A 15,485-nucleotide genomic window follows, 5' to 3' on the forward strand; every position below is an offset into this window, starting at 1 on the left:
ACTCACCCACTCACCCACACACTCACTCACTCACCCACTCACCCACCCACTCACTCACCCACTCACCCACCCACTCACTCACTCACCCACTCACCCCCCCACTCACTCACTCACTCACCCACTCACCCACCCACTCACTCACCCACTCACCCACTCACTCACTCACTCACCCACTCACCCACCCACTCACTCACCCACTCACCCACCCACTCACCCACTCACCCACTCACCCACCCACTCACTCACCCACTCACCCACTCACTCACCCACCCACCCACTCACTCATTCAGTCACCCACCCACCCACCCCCCCACTCACTCACTCACTCACCCACTCACCCACCCACTCACTCACCCACCCACTCACTCACCCACTCACCCACTCACTCACTCACTCACCCACTCACCCACTCACTCACCCACCCACCCACTCACCCACCCACACACTCACTCACCCACTCACCCACTCACCCACCCACCCACTCACCCACCCACTCACCCACCCACTCACCCACCCACTCACTCACCCACCCACTCACCCACCCACTCACTCACTCACCCACTCACCCACCCACCCACTCACTCACCCACTCACCCACCCACCCACTCACCCACTCACTCACCCACTCACTCACCCACTGACTCACTCACCCACTCACCCACCCACTCACTCACTCACCCACTCACCCACCCACCCACCCACTCACCCACCCACTCACCCACCCACTCACCCACCCACCCATTCACTCACCCACCCACCCACCCACTCACCCACTCACCCACTCACCCACCCACTCACCCACCCACCCACTCACCCACTCACTCACCCACTCACCCACCCACTCACCCACCCACCCACCCACTCACTCACCCACTCACCCACCCACTCACCCACCCACCCACCCACTCACTCACCCACTCACCCACTCACTCACCCACTCACTCACCCACCCACTCACCCACTCACCCACCCACTCACCGTGTGTCTCTCTCTCGCTCTCTCTCTAGAGTGGAGTCAGTGATTACGAGCAGCACAAGGACAACTTTGGCAAAGTGAGTCTCACTCTGTCTCCCTGTGTGTGTCTCCCTGTGTGTGTCTCCCTGTGTCTCCACGTGTCTCACTGTGTGTGTCTCACTGTGTGTGTCTCCCTGTGTGTGTCTCACTGTGTGTGTCTCACTGTGTGTGTCTCACTGTGTGTGTCTCACTGTGTGTGTCTCACTGTGTGTGTGTCTCACTGTGTGTGTCTCACTGTGTGTGTCTCACTGTGTGTGTCTCACTGTGTGTGTCTCCCCGTGTCTCCCTGTGTGTGTGTCTCACTGTGTGTGTCTCACTGTGTGTGTGTCTCCCTGTGTGTGTCTCACTGTGTGTGTCTCACTGTGTGTGTCTCACTGTGTGTGTGTCTCACTGTGTATCTGACTGTGTGTGTCTCACTGTGTGTGTCTCACTGTGTGTGTCTCACCGTGTCTCACTGTGTGTGTCTCACTGTGTCTCACTGTGTGTGTCTCACTGTGTGTGTCTCACTGTGTGTGTCTCACTGTGTGTGTCACTGTGTGTGTCTCACTGTGTGTGTCTCACTGTGTGTGTCTCACTGTGTGTGTCTCACTGTGTGTGTCTCACTGTGTGTGTCTCACTGTGTGTGTCTCACTGTGTGTGTCTCACTGTGTGTGTGTCTCTGTGTGTGTGTCTCACTGTGTGTGTGTCTCACTGTGTGTGTCTCACTGTGTGTGTCTCACTGTGTGTGTCTCACTGTGTGTGTCTCACTGTGTGTGTCTCACTGTGTGTGTCTCACTGTGTGTGTGTCTCACTGTGTGTGTCTCACTGTGTGTGTGTCTCACTGTGTGTGTGTCTCACTGTGTGTGTCTCACTGTGTGTGTCTCACTGTGTGTGTCTCACTGTGTGTGTGTCTCACTGTGTGTGTCTCACTGTGTGTGTCTCACTGTGTGTGTCTCACTGTGTGTGTGTCTCTGTGTGTGTGTCTCACTGTGTGTGTGTCTCACTGTGTGTGTCTCACTGTGTGTGTCTCACTGTGTGTGTCTCACTGTGTGTGTCTCACTGTGTGTGTCTCACTGTGTGTGTCTCACTGTGTGTGTCTCACTGTGTGTGTGTCTCTGTGTGTGTGTCTCACTGTGTGTGTGTCTCACTGTGTGTGTCTCACTGTGTGTGTCTCACTGTGTGTGTCTCACTGTCTCACTGTGTGTCTCACTGTGTGTGTCTCACTGTGTGTGTCTCACGTGTGTGTCTCACTGTGTGTGTCTCACTGTGTCTCACTGTGTGTGTCTCACAGTGTGTGTCTCACTGTGTGTGTCTCACTGTGTGTGTCTCACTGTGTGTGTCTCACTGTGTCTCACTGTGTGTGTCTCACAGTGTGTGTCTCACTGTGTGTGTCTCACTGTGTGTGTCTCACTGTGTGTCTCACCGTGTGTGTCTCACTGTGTGTGTCTCACTGTGTGTCTCACTGTGTGTCTCACTGTGTGTTTCTGTGTGTGTGTCTCCCTGTGTGTGTCTCACTGTGTGTGTCTCACTGTCTCACTGTGTGTCTCACTGTGTGTGTCTCACTGTGTGTGTCTCACTGTGTGTGTCTCACTGTGTGTGTCTCACTGTGTGTGTCTCACTGTGTGTGTCTCACTGTGTCTCACTGTGTGTGTCTCACTGTGTGTGTCTCACTGTGTGTGTCTCACTGTGTGTGTCTCCCTGTGTGTGTGTCTCCCTGTGTGTGTCACTGTGTGTGTCTCACTGTGTGTGTCTCACTGTGTGTCTCACTGTGTGTGTCTCACTGTGTGTGTCGCACTGTGTGTGTCTCACTGTGTGTGTCTCACCGTGTCTCACTGTGTGTGTCTCACTGTGTGTGTCTCACTGTGTGTCTCACTGTGTGTGTCTCACTGTGTGTGTCTCACTGTGTGTGTCTCACTGTGTGTGTCTCACTGTGTGTGTCTCACTGTGTGTCTCACTGTGTGTGTGTCACTGTGTGTGTCTCACTGTGTGTGTCTCACTGTGTGTGTGTCTCACTGTGTGTGTCTCACTGTGTGTGTGTCTCACTGTGTGTGTCTCACTGTGTGTGTCTCACTGTGTGTGTCTCACTGTGTGTGTCTCACTGTGTGTGTCTCACTGTGTGTGTCTCCCTGTGTGTGTGTCTCCCTGTGTGTGTCACTGTGTGTGTCTCTCTGTGTGTGTCTCACTGTGTGTGTGTCTCACTGTGTGTGTCTCACTGTGTGTGTCTCACTGTGTGTGTCTCACTGTGTGTGTCTCACTGTGTGTGTCTCACTGTGTGTGTCTCACTGTGTGTGTCTCACTGTGTGTGTGTCTCACTGTGTGTGTCTCACTGTGTGTGTCTCCCCGTGTCTCCCTGTGTGTGTCTCACTGTGTGTGTCTCCCCGTGTGTGTCTCACTGTGTGTGTCTCACTGTGTGTGTCTCACTGTGTGTGTCTCACTGTGTCTCACTGTGTGTGTGTGTCTCACTGTGTGTGTGTCTCACTGTGTGTGTCTCACTGTGTGTGTCTCACCGTGTCTCACTGTGTGTGTCTCACTGTGTCTCACTGTGTGTGTCTCACTGTGTGTGTCTCACTGTGTGTGTCTCACTGTGTGTGTCTCACTGTGTGTGTCTCACTGTGTGTGTCTCACTGTGTGTGTCTCACTGTGTGTGTCGCACTGTGTGTGTCTCACTGTGTGTGTCTCACTGTGTGTGTGTCTCACTGTGTGTGTCTCACTGTGTGTGTCTCACTGTGTGTGTCTCACTGTGTGTGTCTCACTGTGTGTGTCTCACTGTGTGTGTGTCTCACTGTGTGTGTGTCTCACTGTGTGTGTCTCACTGTGTGTGTGTCTCACTGTGTGTGTCTCACTGTGTGTGTCTCACTGTGTGTGTCTCACTGTGTGTGTCTCACTGTGTGTGTCTCACTGTGTGTGTCTCACTGTGTGTGTCTCACTGTGTGTCTCACTGTGTGTGTCTCCCTGTGTGTGTCTCACTGTGTGTGTCTCACTGTGTGTGTCTCACTGTGTGTGTGTCTCACTGTGTGTGTCTCACTGTGTGTGTCTCACTGTGTGTGTCTCCCTGTGTGTGTCTCACTGTGTGTGTCTCACTGTGTGTCTCACTGTGTGTGTCTCACTGTGTGTGTCTCCCTGTGTGTGTCTCCCTGTGTGTGTCTCACTGTGTGTGTCTCACTGTGTGTGTCTCACTGTGTGTGTCTCCCTGTGTGTGTCTCACTGTGTGTGTCTCACCGTGTCTCACTGTGTGTGTCTCCCTGTGTGTGTCTCACTGTGTGTGTCTCACTGTGTGTGTCTCACTGTGTGTGTCTCACTGTGTGTGTCTCACTGTGTGTGTCTCACTGTGTGTCTCACTGTGTGTGTCTCACTGTGTGTCTCCCTGTGTGTGTCTCCCTGTGTGTGTCTCACTGTGTGTGTCTCACTGTGTGTGTCTCACTGTGTGTGTCTCACTGTGTGTGTCTCACTGTGTGTGTCTCACTGTGTGTCTCACTGTGTGTGTCTCACTGTGTGTCTCCCTGTGTGTGTCTCCCTGTGTGTGTGTCTCACTGTGTGTGTCTCCCTGTGTGTGTCTCCCTGTGTGTGTCTCCCTGTGTGTGTCTCCCTGTGTGTGTCTCACTGTGTCTCCCTGTGTGTGTCTCCCTGTGTGTGTCTCCCTGTGTGTGTCTCACTGTGTGTGTCTCACTGTGTGTGTCTCACTGTGTGTGTCTCCCTGTGTGTGTCTCCCTGTGTGTGTCTCACTGTGTGTGTCTCCCTGTGTGTGTCTCACTGTGTGTGTCTCACTGTGTGTGTCTCACTGTGTGTGTCTCACTGTGTGTGTCTCACTGTGTGTGTCTCACTGTGTGTGTCTCACTGTGTGTCTCACCGTGTGTGTCTCACTGTGTGTGTCTCACTGTGTGTCTCACTGTGTGTGTCTCACTGTGTGTGTCTCACCGTGTGTGTCTCACTGTGTGTGTCTCACTGTGTGTCTCACTGTGTGTGTCTCACTGTGTGTGTCTCACTGTGTGTGTCTCACTGTGTGTGTGTCTCACTGTGTGTGTGTCTCACTGTGTGTGTGTCTCACTGTGTGTGTGTCTCACTGTGTGTGTGTCTCACTGTGTGTGTCTCACTGTGTGTGTCTCACTGTGTGTGTCTCACTGTGTGTGTGTCTCACTGTGTGTGTCTCACTGTGTGTGTCTCACTGTGTGTGTCTCACTGTGTGTGTCTCACTGTGTGTGTGTCTCACTGTGTGTGTCTCACTGTGTGTGTCTCACTGTGTGTGTCTCACTGTGTGTGTCTCACTGTGTGTGTGTCTCCCCGTGTCTCACTGTGTGTGTCTCACCGTGTCTCACCGTGTGTGTCTCCCTGTGTGTGTCTCCCCGTGTCTCCCCGTGTGTCTCCCCGTGTCTCACTGTGTGTGTCTCACCGTGTCTCACCGTGTCTCCCCGTGTCTCACTGTGTGTGTCTCACCGTGTCTCACCGTGTGTGTCTCCCTGTGTGTGTCTCCCCGTGTCTCCCCGTGTGTCTCCCTGTGTGTGTCTCCCCGTGTCTCCCTGTGTGTGTCTCCCCGTGTCTCCCCGTGTGTGTCTCCCCGTGTGTCTGTGTGTGTCTCCCCGTGTGTCTGTGTATGTCTCCCCGTGTGTGTCTCCCCGTGTCTCCCTGTGTGTGTCTCCCCGTGTCTCACTGTGTGTGTCTCACTGTGTGTGTGTGTCTCACTGTGTGTGTGTCTCACTGTGTGTGTCTCACTGTGTGTGTGTCTCACTGTGTGTGTGTCTCACTGTGTGTGTGTCTCACTGTGTGTGTCTCACTGTGTGTGTGTCTCACTGTGTGTGTGTCTCACTGTGTGTGTCTCACTGTGTGTGTCTCACTGTGTGTATCTCACTGTGTTTGTCTCACTGTGTGTGTCTCACTGTGTGTGTCTCACTGTGTGTGTCTCACCGTGTGTGTCTCCCTGTGTGTGTCTCACTGTGTGTGTCTCACTGTGTGTGTCTCACTGTGTGTGTCTCACTGTGTGTGTGTCTCACTGTGTGTGTCTCACTGTGTGTGTCTCACTGTGTGTGTCTCACTGTGTGTGTCTCACTGTGTGTGTGTCTCACTGTGTGTGTCTCACTGTGTGTGTGTCTCACTGTGTGTCTCACTGTGTGTCTCACTGTGTGTGTCTCTGTGTGTGTGTCTCACTGTGTGTGTCTCACTGTGTGTCTCACTGTGTGTCTCACTGTGTGTGTCTCAGTGTCTCACTGTGTGTGTCTCACTGTGTGTGTCTCACTGTGTGTGTCTCACTGTGTGTCTCCCTGTGTGTGTCTCACTGTGTGTGTCTCACTGTGTGTGTCTCACTGTGTGTCTCACCGTGTGTGTCTCACTGTGTGTGTCTCACTGTGTGTGTCTCACTGTGTGTGTCTCACTGTGTGTGTCACTGTGTGTGTCTCACTGTGTGTGTCTCACTGTGTGTCTCACCGTGTGTGTCTCACTGTGTGTGTCTCACTGTGTGTGTGTCTCCCTGTGTGTGTCTCACTGTGTGTGTCTCACTGTGTGTGTCTCACTGTCTCACTGTGTGTCTCACTGTGTGTGTGTCTCACTGTGTGTGTCTCACTGTGTGTGTCTCACTGTGTGTGTCTCACTGTGTGTGTCTCACTGTGTGTGTCTCACGTGTGTGTCTCACTGTGTGTGTCTCACTGTGTGTGTCTCACTGTGTCTCACTGTGTGTGTCTCACAGTGTGTGTCTCACTGTGTTTGTCTCACTGTGTGTGTCTCACTGTGTGTGTCTCACTGTGTGTGTCTCACTGTGTGTGTCTCACTGTGTGTGTCTCACTGTGTGTCTCACTGTGTGTCTCACTGTGTGTTTCTGTGTGTGTGTCTCACTGTGTGTGTCTCACTGTGTGTGTCTCACTGTGTGTCTCCCTGTGTGTGTCTCACTGTGTGTGTCTCACTGTGTGTGTCTCACTGTGTGTGTCTCACTGTGTGTCTCACTGTGTGTGTCTCACTGTGTGTGTCTCACTGTGTGTGTCTCACTGTGTGTGTCTCACTGTGTGTGTCTCACTGTGTGTGTCTCACTGTCTCACTGTGTGTCTCACTGTGTGTGTCTCACTGTGTGTGTCTCACGTGTGTGTCTCACTGTGTGTGTCTCACGTGTGTGTCTCACTGTGTGTGTCTCACTGTGTCTCACTGTGTGTGTCTCACAGTGTGTGTCTCACTGTGTGTGTCTCACTGTGTGTGTCTCACTGTGTGTGTCTCACTGTGTCTCACTGTGTGTGTCTCACAGTGTGTGTCTCACTGTGTGTGTCTCACTGTGTGTGTCTCACTGTGTGTCTCACCGTGTGTGTCTCACTGTGTGTGTCTCACTGTGTGTGTCTCACTGTGTCTCACTGTGTGTGTCTCACAGTGTGTGTCTCACTGTGTGTGTCTCACCGTGTGTGTCTCACTGTGTGTGTCTCACTGTGTGTCTCACTGTGTGTCTCACTGTGTGTTTCTGTGTGTGTGTCTCCCTGTGTGTGTCTCACTGTGTGTGTCTCACTGTGTGTGTCTCACTGTCTCACTGTGTGTCTCACTGTGTGTGTCTCACTGTGTGTGTCTCACTGTGTGTGTCTCACTGTGTGTGTCTCACTGTGTGTGTCTCACTGTGTGTGTCTCACTGTGTCTCACTGTGTGTGTCTCACTGTGTGTGTCTCACTGTGTGTGTCTCACTGTGTGTGTCTCCCTGTGTGTGTGTCTCCCTGTGTGTGTCACTGTGTGTGTCTCACTGTGTGTGTCTCACTGTGTGTCTCACTGTGTGTGTCTCACTGTGTGTGTCGCACTGTGTGTGTCTCACTGTGTGTGTCTCACCGTGTCTCACTGTGTGTGTCTCACTGTGTGTGTCTCACTGTGTGTCTCACTGTGTGTGTCTCACTGTGTGTGTCTCACTGTGTGTGTCTCACTGTGTGTGTCTCACTGTGTGTGTCTCCCTGTGTGTGTCTCACTGTGTGTGTGTGTCTCACTGTGTGTCTCACTGTGTGTGTGTCACTGTGTGTGTCTCACTGTGTGTGTCTCACTGTGTGTGTGTCTCACTGTGTGTGTCTCACTGTGTGTGTGTCTCACTGTGTGTGTCTCACTGTGTGTGTCTCACTGTGTGTGTGTCTCACTGTGTGTGTCTCACTGTGTGTGTCTCACTGTGTGTGTCTCACTGTGTGTGTCTCCCTGTGTGTGTGTCTCCCTGTGTGTGTCACTGTGTGTGTCTCTCTGTGTGTGTCTCACTGTGTGTGTGTCTCACTGTGTGTGTCTCACTGTGTGTGTCTCACTGTGTGTGTCTCACTGTGTGTGTCTCACTGTGTGTGTCTCACTGTGTGTGTTGTCTCACTGTGTGTGTCTCACTGTGTGTGTCTCCCCGTGTCTCCCTGTGTGTGTCTCACTGTGTGTGTCTCCCCGTGTGTGTCTCACTGTGTGTGTCTCACTGTGTGTGTCTCACTGTGTGTGTCTCACTGTGTCTCACTGTGTGTGTGTGTCTCACTGTGTGTGTGTCTCACTGTGTGTGTCTCACTGTGTGTGTCTCACCGTGTCTCACTGTGTGTGTCTCACTGTGTCTCACTGTGTGTGTCTCACTGTGTGTGTCTCACTGTGTGTGTCTCACTGTGTGTGTCTCACTGTGTGTGTCTCACTGTGTGTGTCTCACTGTGTGTGTCGCACTGTGTGTGTCTCACTGTGTGTGTCTCACTGTGTGTGTGTCTCACTGTGTGTGTCTCACTGTGTGTGTCTCACTGTGTGTGTCTCACTGTGTGTGTCTCACTGTGTGTGTCTCACTGTGTGTGTGTCTCACTGTGTGTGTGTCTCACTGTGTGTGTCTCACTGTGTGTGTGTCTCACTGTGTGTGTCTCACTGTGTGTGTCTCACTGTGTGTGTCTCACTGTGTGTGTCTCACTGTGTGTGTCTCACTGTGTGTGTCTCACTGTGTGTGTCTCACTGTGTGTCTCACTGTGTGTGTCTCCCTGTGTGTGTCTCACTGTGTGTGTCTCACTGTGTGTGTCTCACTGTGTGTGTGTCTCACTGTGTGTGTCTCACTGTGTGTGTCTCACTGTGTGTGTCTCCCTGTGTGTGTCTCACTGTGTGTGTCTCACTGTGTGTCTCACTGTGTGTGTCTCACTGTGTGTGTCTCCCTGTGTGTGTCTCCCTGTGTGTGTCTCACTGTGTGTGTCTCACTGTGTGTGTCTCACTGTGTGTGTCTCCCTGTGTGTGTCTCACTGTGTGTGTCTCACCGTGTCTCACTGTGTGTGTCTCCCTGTGTGTGTCTCACTGTGTGTGTCTCACTGTGTGTGTCTCACTGTGTGTGTCTCACTGTGTGTGTCTCACTGTGTGTGTCTCACTGTGTGTGTCTCACTGTGTGTCTCACTGTGTGTGTCTCACTGTGTGTCTCCCTGTGTGTGTCTCCCTGTGTGTGTCTCACTGTGTGTGTCTCACTGTGTGTGTCTCACTGTGTGTGTCTCACTGTGTGTGTCTCACTGTGTGTGTCTCACTGTGTGTGTCTCACTGTGTGTCTCACTGTGTGTGTCTCACTGTGTGTCTCCCTGTGTGTGTCTCCCTGTGTGTGTGTCTCACTGTGTGTGTCTCCCTGTGTGTGTCTCCCTGTGTGTGTCTCCCTGTGTGTGTCTCCCTGTGTGTGTCTCACTGTGTCTCCCTGTGTGTGTCTCCCTGTGTGTGTCTCCCTGTGTGTGTCTCACTGTGTGTGTCTCACTGTGTGTGTCTCACTGTGTGTGTCTCCCTGTGTGTGTCTCACTGTGTGTGTCTCCCTGTGTGTGTCTCCCTGTGTGTGTCTCACTGTGTGTGTCTCCCTGTGTGTGTCTCACTGTGTGTGTCTCACTGTGTGTGTCTCACTGTGTGTGTCTCACTGTGTGTGTCTCACTGTGTGTGTCTCACTGTGTGTGTCTCACTGTGTGTCTCACCGTGTGTGTCTCACTGTGTGTCTCACTGTGTGTCTCACTGTGTGTGTCTCACTGTGTGTGTCTCACCGTGTGTGTCTCACTGTGTGTGTCTCACTGTGTGTCTCACTGTGTGTGTCTCACTGTGTGTGTCTCACTGTGTGTGTCTCACTGTGTGTGTGTCTCACTGTGTGTGTCTCACTGTGTGTGTGTCTCACTGTGTGTGTGTCTCACTGTGTGTGTGTCTCACTGTGTGTGTGTCTCACTGTGTGTGTCTCACTGTGTGTGTCTCACTGTGTGTGTCTCACTGTGTGTGTGTCTCACTGTGTGTGTCTCACTGTGTGTGTCTCACTGTGTGTGTCTCACTGTGTGTGTCTCACTGTGTGTGTGTCTCACTGTGTGTGTCTCACTGTGTGTGTCTCACTGTGTGTGTCTCACTGTGTGTGTCTCACTGTGTGTGTGTCTCCCCGTGTCTCACTGTGTGTGTCTCACCGTGTCTCACCGTGTGTGTCTCACTGTGTGTGTCTCCCCGTGTCTCCCCGTGTGTCTCCCCGTGTCTCACTGTGTGTGTCTCCCCGTGTCTCCCCGTGTGTCTCCCCGTGTCTCACTGTGTGTGTCTCCCCGTGTCTCACTGTGTGTCTCCCCGTGTGTGTCTCCCCGTGTCTCACCGTGTGTGTCTCCCCGTGTGTCTGTGTGTGTCTCCCCGTGTGTCTGTGTGTGTCTCCCCGTGTCTCACTGTGTGTCTCCCCGTGTCTCACTGTGTGTGTCTCCCCGTGTGTGTTTCCCCGTGTCTCCCCGTGTGTTTCTCCCCGTGTCTCACCGTGTGTGTCTCCCCGTGTCTCACCGTGTGTGTCTCCCCGTGTGTCTGTGTGTGTCTCCCCGTGTCTCACTGTGTGTGTCTCCCCGTGTGTGTCTCCCCCGTGTCTCACTGTGTGTCTCCCCGTGTCTCACTGTGTATGTCTCCCCGTGTGTGTCTCCCCGTGTCTCCCCGTGTCTCCCCGTGTCTCCCCGTGTCTCACTGTGTATGTCTCCCCGTGTGTGTCTCCCCGTGTCTCCCCGTGTCTCCCCGTGTTCCCGTGTCTCCCCGTGTCTCCCCGTGTCTCCCCGTGTGTGTCTCCCCGTGTCTCCGCAGGGCGTGTCTCTGTCCCCGTGGGATGGGGCATCTCGTCTCCTGCAGACTTCTCTGCGCGTCTCTCAATTCTCCTCTGGGGTTGAACCCGGCCCTCACCACCAGATCATCTACGTGGCCGGAGCCTTCGATCTGTTCCGTATCCTCACCACCACGCTCACCATGCTCACCACCACGCTCACCACCACCACCACCACCACGCTCACCACCACCACGCTCACCATGCTCACCACCACGCTCACCACCACCACCACCACGCTCACCACCACCACGCTCACCACGCTCACCACCACCTCCAACACGCTCACCACCACCACCTCTAACACGCTCACCACTACCACCACCTCCAACACGCTCACTACCACGCTCACCACGCTCACTACCACGCTCACCACCACCACCACCACGCTCACCACCACCACCTCCAACACGCTCACCACCACCACCTCTAACACGCTCACCACCACCACCTCCAACACGCTCACCACCACGCTCACCACCACCACGCTCACCACCACCACGCTCACCACCACCACGCTCACCACCACCACGCTCACCACCACCACCTCCACCACGCTCACCACCACCTCCACCACACTCACCACCACGCTCACCACCACCACCACCACGCTCACCACCACCACCTCCAACACGCTCACCACCACCACCTCTAACACGCTCACCACTACCACCACCTCCAACACGCTCACCACCACGCTCACCACCACCACGCTCACCACCACCACCATGCTCACCACCACCATGCTCACCACCACCATGCTCACCACCACCACGCTCACCACCACCACCTCCACCACGCTCACCACCACCTCCACCACACTCACCACCACGCTCACCACCACCACCACCACGCTCACCACCACCACCACGCTCACCACCACCACACTCACCACCACCACCTCCACCACGCTCTCCACCACGCTCACCACCACCACCTCCCCCACGCTCACCACTACCACCACGCTCACCACCACACTCACCACCACCATACAATGATGATGACGATGACGACGATGGTTATAGTGATGGTGATGATGGTCATAGTGATGGTGATGGTCATAGTGATGGTGATGGTGGTGATGGTGATGATGGTGGTGATGGTGGTGGTGATGGTGGTGATGATGGTGATGGTCATAGTGATGGTGATGGTGGTGATGGTGATGATGGTGGTGATGGTGGTGGTGATGGTGGTGATGATGGTGATGGTCATAGTGATGGTGATGGTGGTGATGGTGGTGATGGTCATAGTGATGGTGGTGATGATGGTGATGGTCATAGTGATGGTGATGGTGGTGATGGTGATGATGGTGGTGATGGTTATAGTGATGGTGGTCATAGTGATGGTGATGATGGTTATAGTGATGGTGGTGATGGTTATAGTGATGGTGATGATGGTGATAGTGATGATGATGGTGGTCATAGTGATGGTGGTGATGGTGATAGTGATGGTGGTGATGGTGATAGTGATGATGATGATAGTGATGATGATGATGATAGTGATGATGATGATGATAGTGATGATGATGATAGTGATGATGATGATAGTGATGATGATAGTGATGATGATGATAGTGATGATGATGATAGTGATGATGATGGTGATGTTGATAGTGATGATGATGATGATGTTGAGACCTTGACGACGATGGTGATGATGATAGTGATGATGATGATAGTGATGATGATGGTGATGTTGATAGTGATGATGATGATTATGATGATGATAGTGATGTTGAGACCTTGACAATGATGCTGTAGACGTGGGACATTTGGACTTCCTGGACAAGGTCCACGCCCTGCGATCGGATCCCTACATCATTGTGGGCCTCCACTTTGACCAGGTGACCTCATCCACCTCGTCGTCATCATCATCCACCTCGTCATCATCATCCACCTCGTCATCCACCTCGTCATCATCATCCACCTCGTCATCATCATCCACCCCGTCATCATCCACCTCGTCGTCATCATCATCCACCTCGTCATCATCATCCACCTCGTCATCATCCACCTCGTCGTCATCATCCACCTCGTCGTCATCATCCACCTCGTCATCCACCTCGTCATCATCATCCACCTCGTCATCATCATCCACCTCGTCATCATCATCCACCTCGTCGTCATCATCCACCTCGTCGTCATCCACCTCGTCATCATCATCCACCTCGTCATCATCCACCTCGTCATCATCCACCTCGTCGTCATCATCCACCTCGTCGTCATCATCCACCTCGTCGTCATCCACCTCGTCATCATCATCCACCTCGTCATCATCCACCTCGTCATCATCCACCTCGTCATCATCATCCACCTCGTCATCATCCACCTCGTCGTCATCCACCTCGTCGTCATCCACCTCGTCATCCACCTCGTTGTCATCCACCTCGTCATCATCATCCACCTCGTCGTCATCCACCTCGTCATCATCATCCACCTCTTCATCATCATCCACCTCGTCATCATCCACCTCGTCATCATCATCCACCTCGTCATCCACCTCGTCATCATCCACCTCATCATCATCATCCACCTCGTCATCGTCATCCACCTCGTCATCATCCACCTCGTCATCCACCTCGTCATCCACCTCGTCATCCACCTCGTCATCCACCTCGTCATCATCATCCACCTCGTCATCATCCACCTCGTCGTCCACCTCGTCGTCATCCACCTCGTCGTCATCATCCACCTCGTCATCATCATCCACCTCGTCATCATCATCATCCACCTCGTCGTCATCCACCTCGTCGTCATCCACCTCGTCGTCATCCACCTCTTCATCATCATCCACCTCGTCATCATCCACCTCGTCGTCATCCACCTCGTCATCATCCACCTCGTCATCATCATCCACCTCGTCATCATCATCCACCTCGTCATCATCCACCTCATCATCATCCACCTCGTCGTCATCCACCTCGTCGTCATCCACCTCTTCATCATCCACCTCTTCATCATCCACCTCGTCATCATCCACCTCATCATCATCCACCTCGTCGTCATCCACCTCGTCATCCACCTCGTTGTCATCCACCTCGTTGTCATCCACCTCGTCGTCATCATCATCCACCTCGTCATCCACCTCGTCATCATCCACCTCGTCGTCATCCACCTCTTAATCATCATCCACCTCGTCATCATCCACCTCGTCGTCATCCACCTCGTCATCATCATCCACCTCGTCATCATCATCCACCTCGTCATCATCCACCTCGTCATCATCCACCTCGTCGTCATCCACCTCGTCATCATCATCCACCTCGTCATCATCCATTTCGTCATCATCCACCTCGTCATCATCCACCTCATCATCATCCACCTCGTCGTCATCCACCTCTTCATCATCCACCTCGTCATCATCCACCTCGTCGTCATCCACCTCGTCATCATCATCCACCTCGTAATCATCATCCATCTCGTAATCATCATCCACCTCGTCATCATCATCCACCTCGTCATCATCCACCTCGTCATCATCATCCACCTCGTCATCATCCACGTCGTCATCCACCTCGTCATCATCCACCTCGTCATCCACCTCGTCATCCACCTCGTCGTCATCATCATCCACCTCGTCGTCATCCACCTCGTCATCCACCTCGTCATCCACCTCGTCATCCACCTCGTCATCCACCTCGTCGTCATCATCCACCTCGTCGTCATCATCCACCTCGTCGTCATCCACCTCGTCATCCACCTCGTCATCCACCTCGTCATCCACCTCGTCGTCGTCATCCACCTCGTCGTCATCCACCTCGTCGTCATCATCATCCCCACCTGGCCTGGCACATGCATGGTGGTGGTGGTGATGGTGGTGATGGTGATGGTGGTGATGGTGGTGGTGATGGTGGTGGTGGTGATGGTGGTGATGGTGGTGGTGATGGTGGTGGTGGTGATGGTGGTGATGATGGTGATGGGGGTGATGGTGGTGGTGGTGATGGTGGTGGTGGTGGTGATGGTGGTGGTGGTGTGGTGTGATGGTGGTGGTGATGGTGGTGGTGATGGGGGTGATAGTGGTGGTGATGGTGGTGATGGTGGTGAGGGGGGTGGTGATGGGGGTGATAGTGGTGGTGATGGTGGTGATGGGGGTGATGGGGTGATGGGGGTGATGGTGGTGATCATGGTGATGGTGATCATGGTGATGATGTTGGTGATGATGGTTGGTGATTTGTGCAGGAGGTAAATCGCTACAAGGGGTAAGAATTACCCCATCATGAATATTCACGAACGCACACTCAGTGTGTTTGGCCTGTAAGGTGAGTGGGCTCACTCACTCACCACTCACTCACCCCTCACTCACTCACCCCTCACTCACCCCTCACTCACCACCCACTCACTCACCACCACTCACCACTTACTCACCCCTCACTCACCCCTCACTCACCCCTCACTCACCACTCACTCACCCCTCACTCACTCACCCCTCACTCACTCACCCCTCACTCACTCACCACTCACTCACCACTCACTCACCCCTCACTCACCCCTCACTCACTCAC

At 53.4% G+C, this 15,485-nt stretch overlaps 1 protein-coding gene across 1 annotated transcript in view; it reads left to right on the forward strand.

Annotated features, from left to right (window-relative positions):
• LOC142906912 (ethanolamine-phosphate cytidylyltransferase-like) overlaps positions 1–15,238 on the forward strand; it is a 29,053-nt gene extending 13,815 nt beyond the window's left edge. Inside the window, exons 6-9 of the mRNA XM_076055625.1 lie at positions 1,008–1,052; positions 10,969–11,104; positions 12,745–12,827; positions 15,163–15,238. Coding sequence (XP_075911740.1) covers positions 1,008–1,052; positions 10,969–11,104; positions 12,745–12,827; positions 15,163–15,186 — 288 coding nt within the window. The 3' untranslated portion in view covers positions 15,187–15,238. The remainder of the gene's footprint in view (positions 1–1,007; positions 1,053–10,968; positions 11,105–12,744; positions 12,828–15,162) is intronic.
• Positions 15,239–15,485: the final 247 nt, after the last annotated feature.

This window comes from Petromyzon marinus, chromosome 72, assembly GCF_048934315.1.
Source record: "Petromyzon marinus isolate PM22_M1 ecotype Great Lakes invasive population chromosome 72, UKy_Petmar_22M1.pri1.0, whole genome shotgun sequence".
Classification (NCBI taxonomy): domain Eukaryota; kingdom Metazoa; phylum Chordata; class Hyperoartia; order Petromyzontiformes; family Petromyzontidae; genus Petromyzon; species Petromyzon marinus.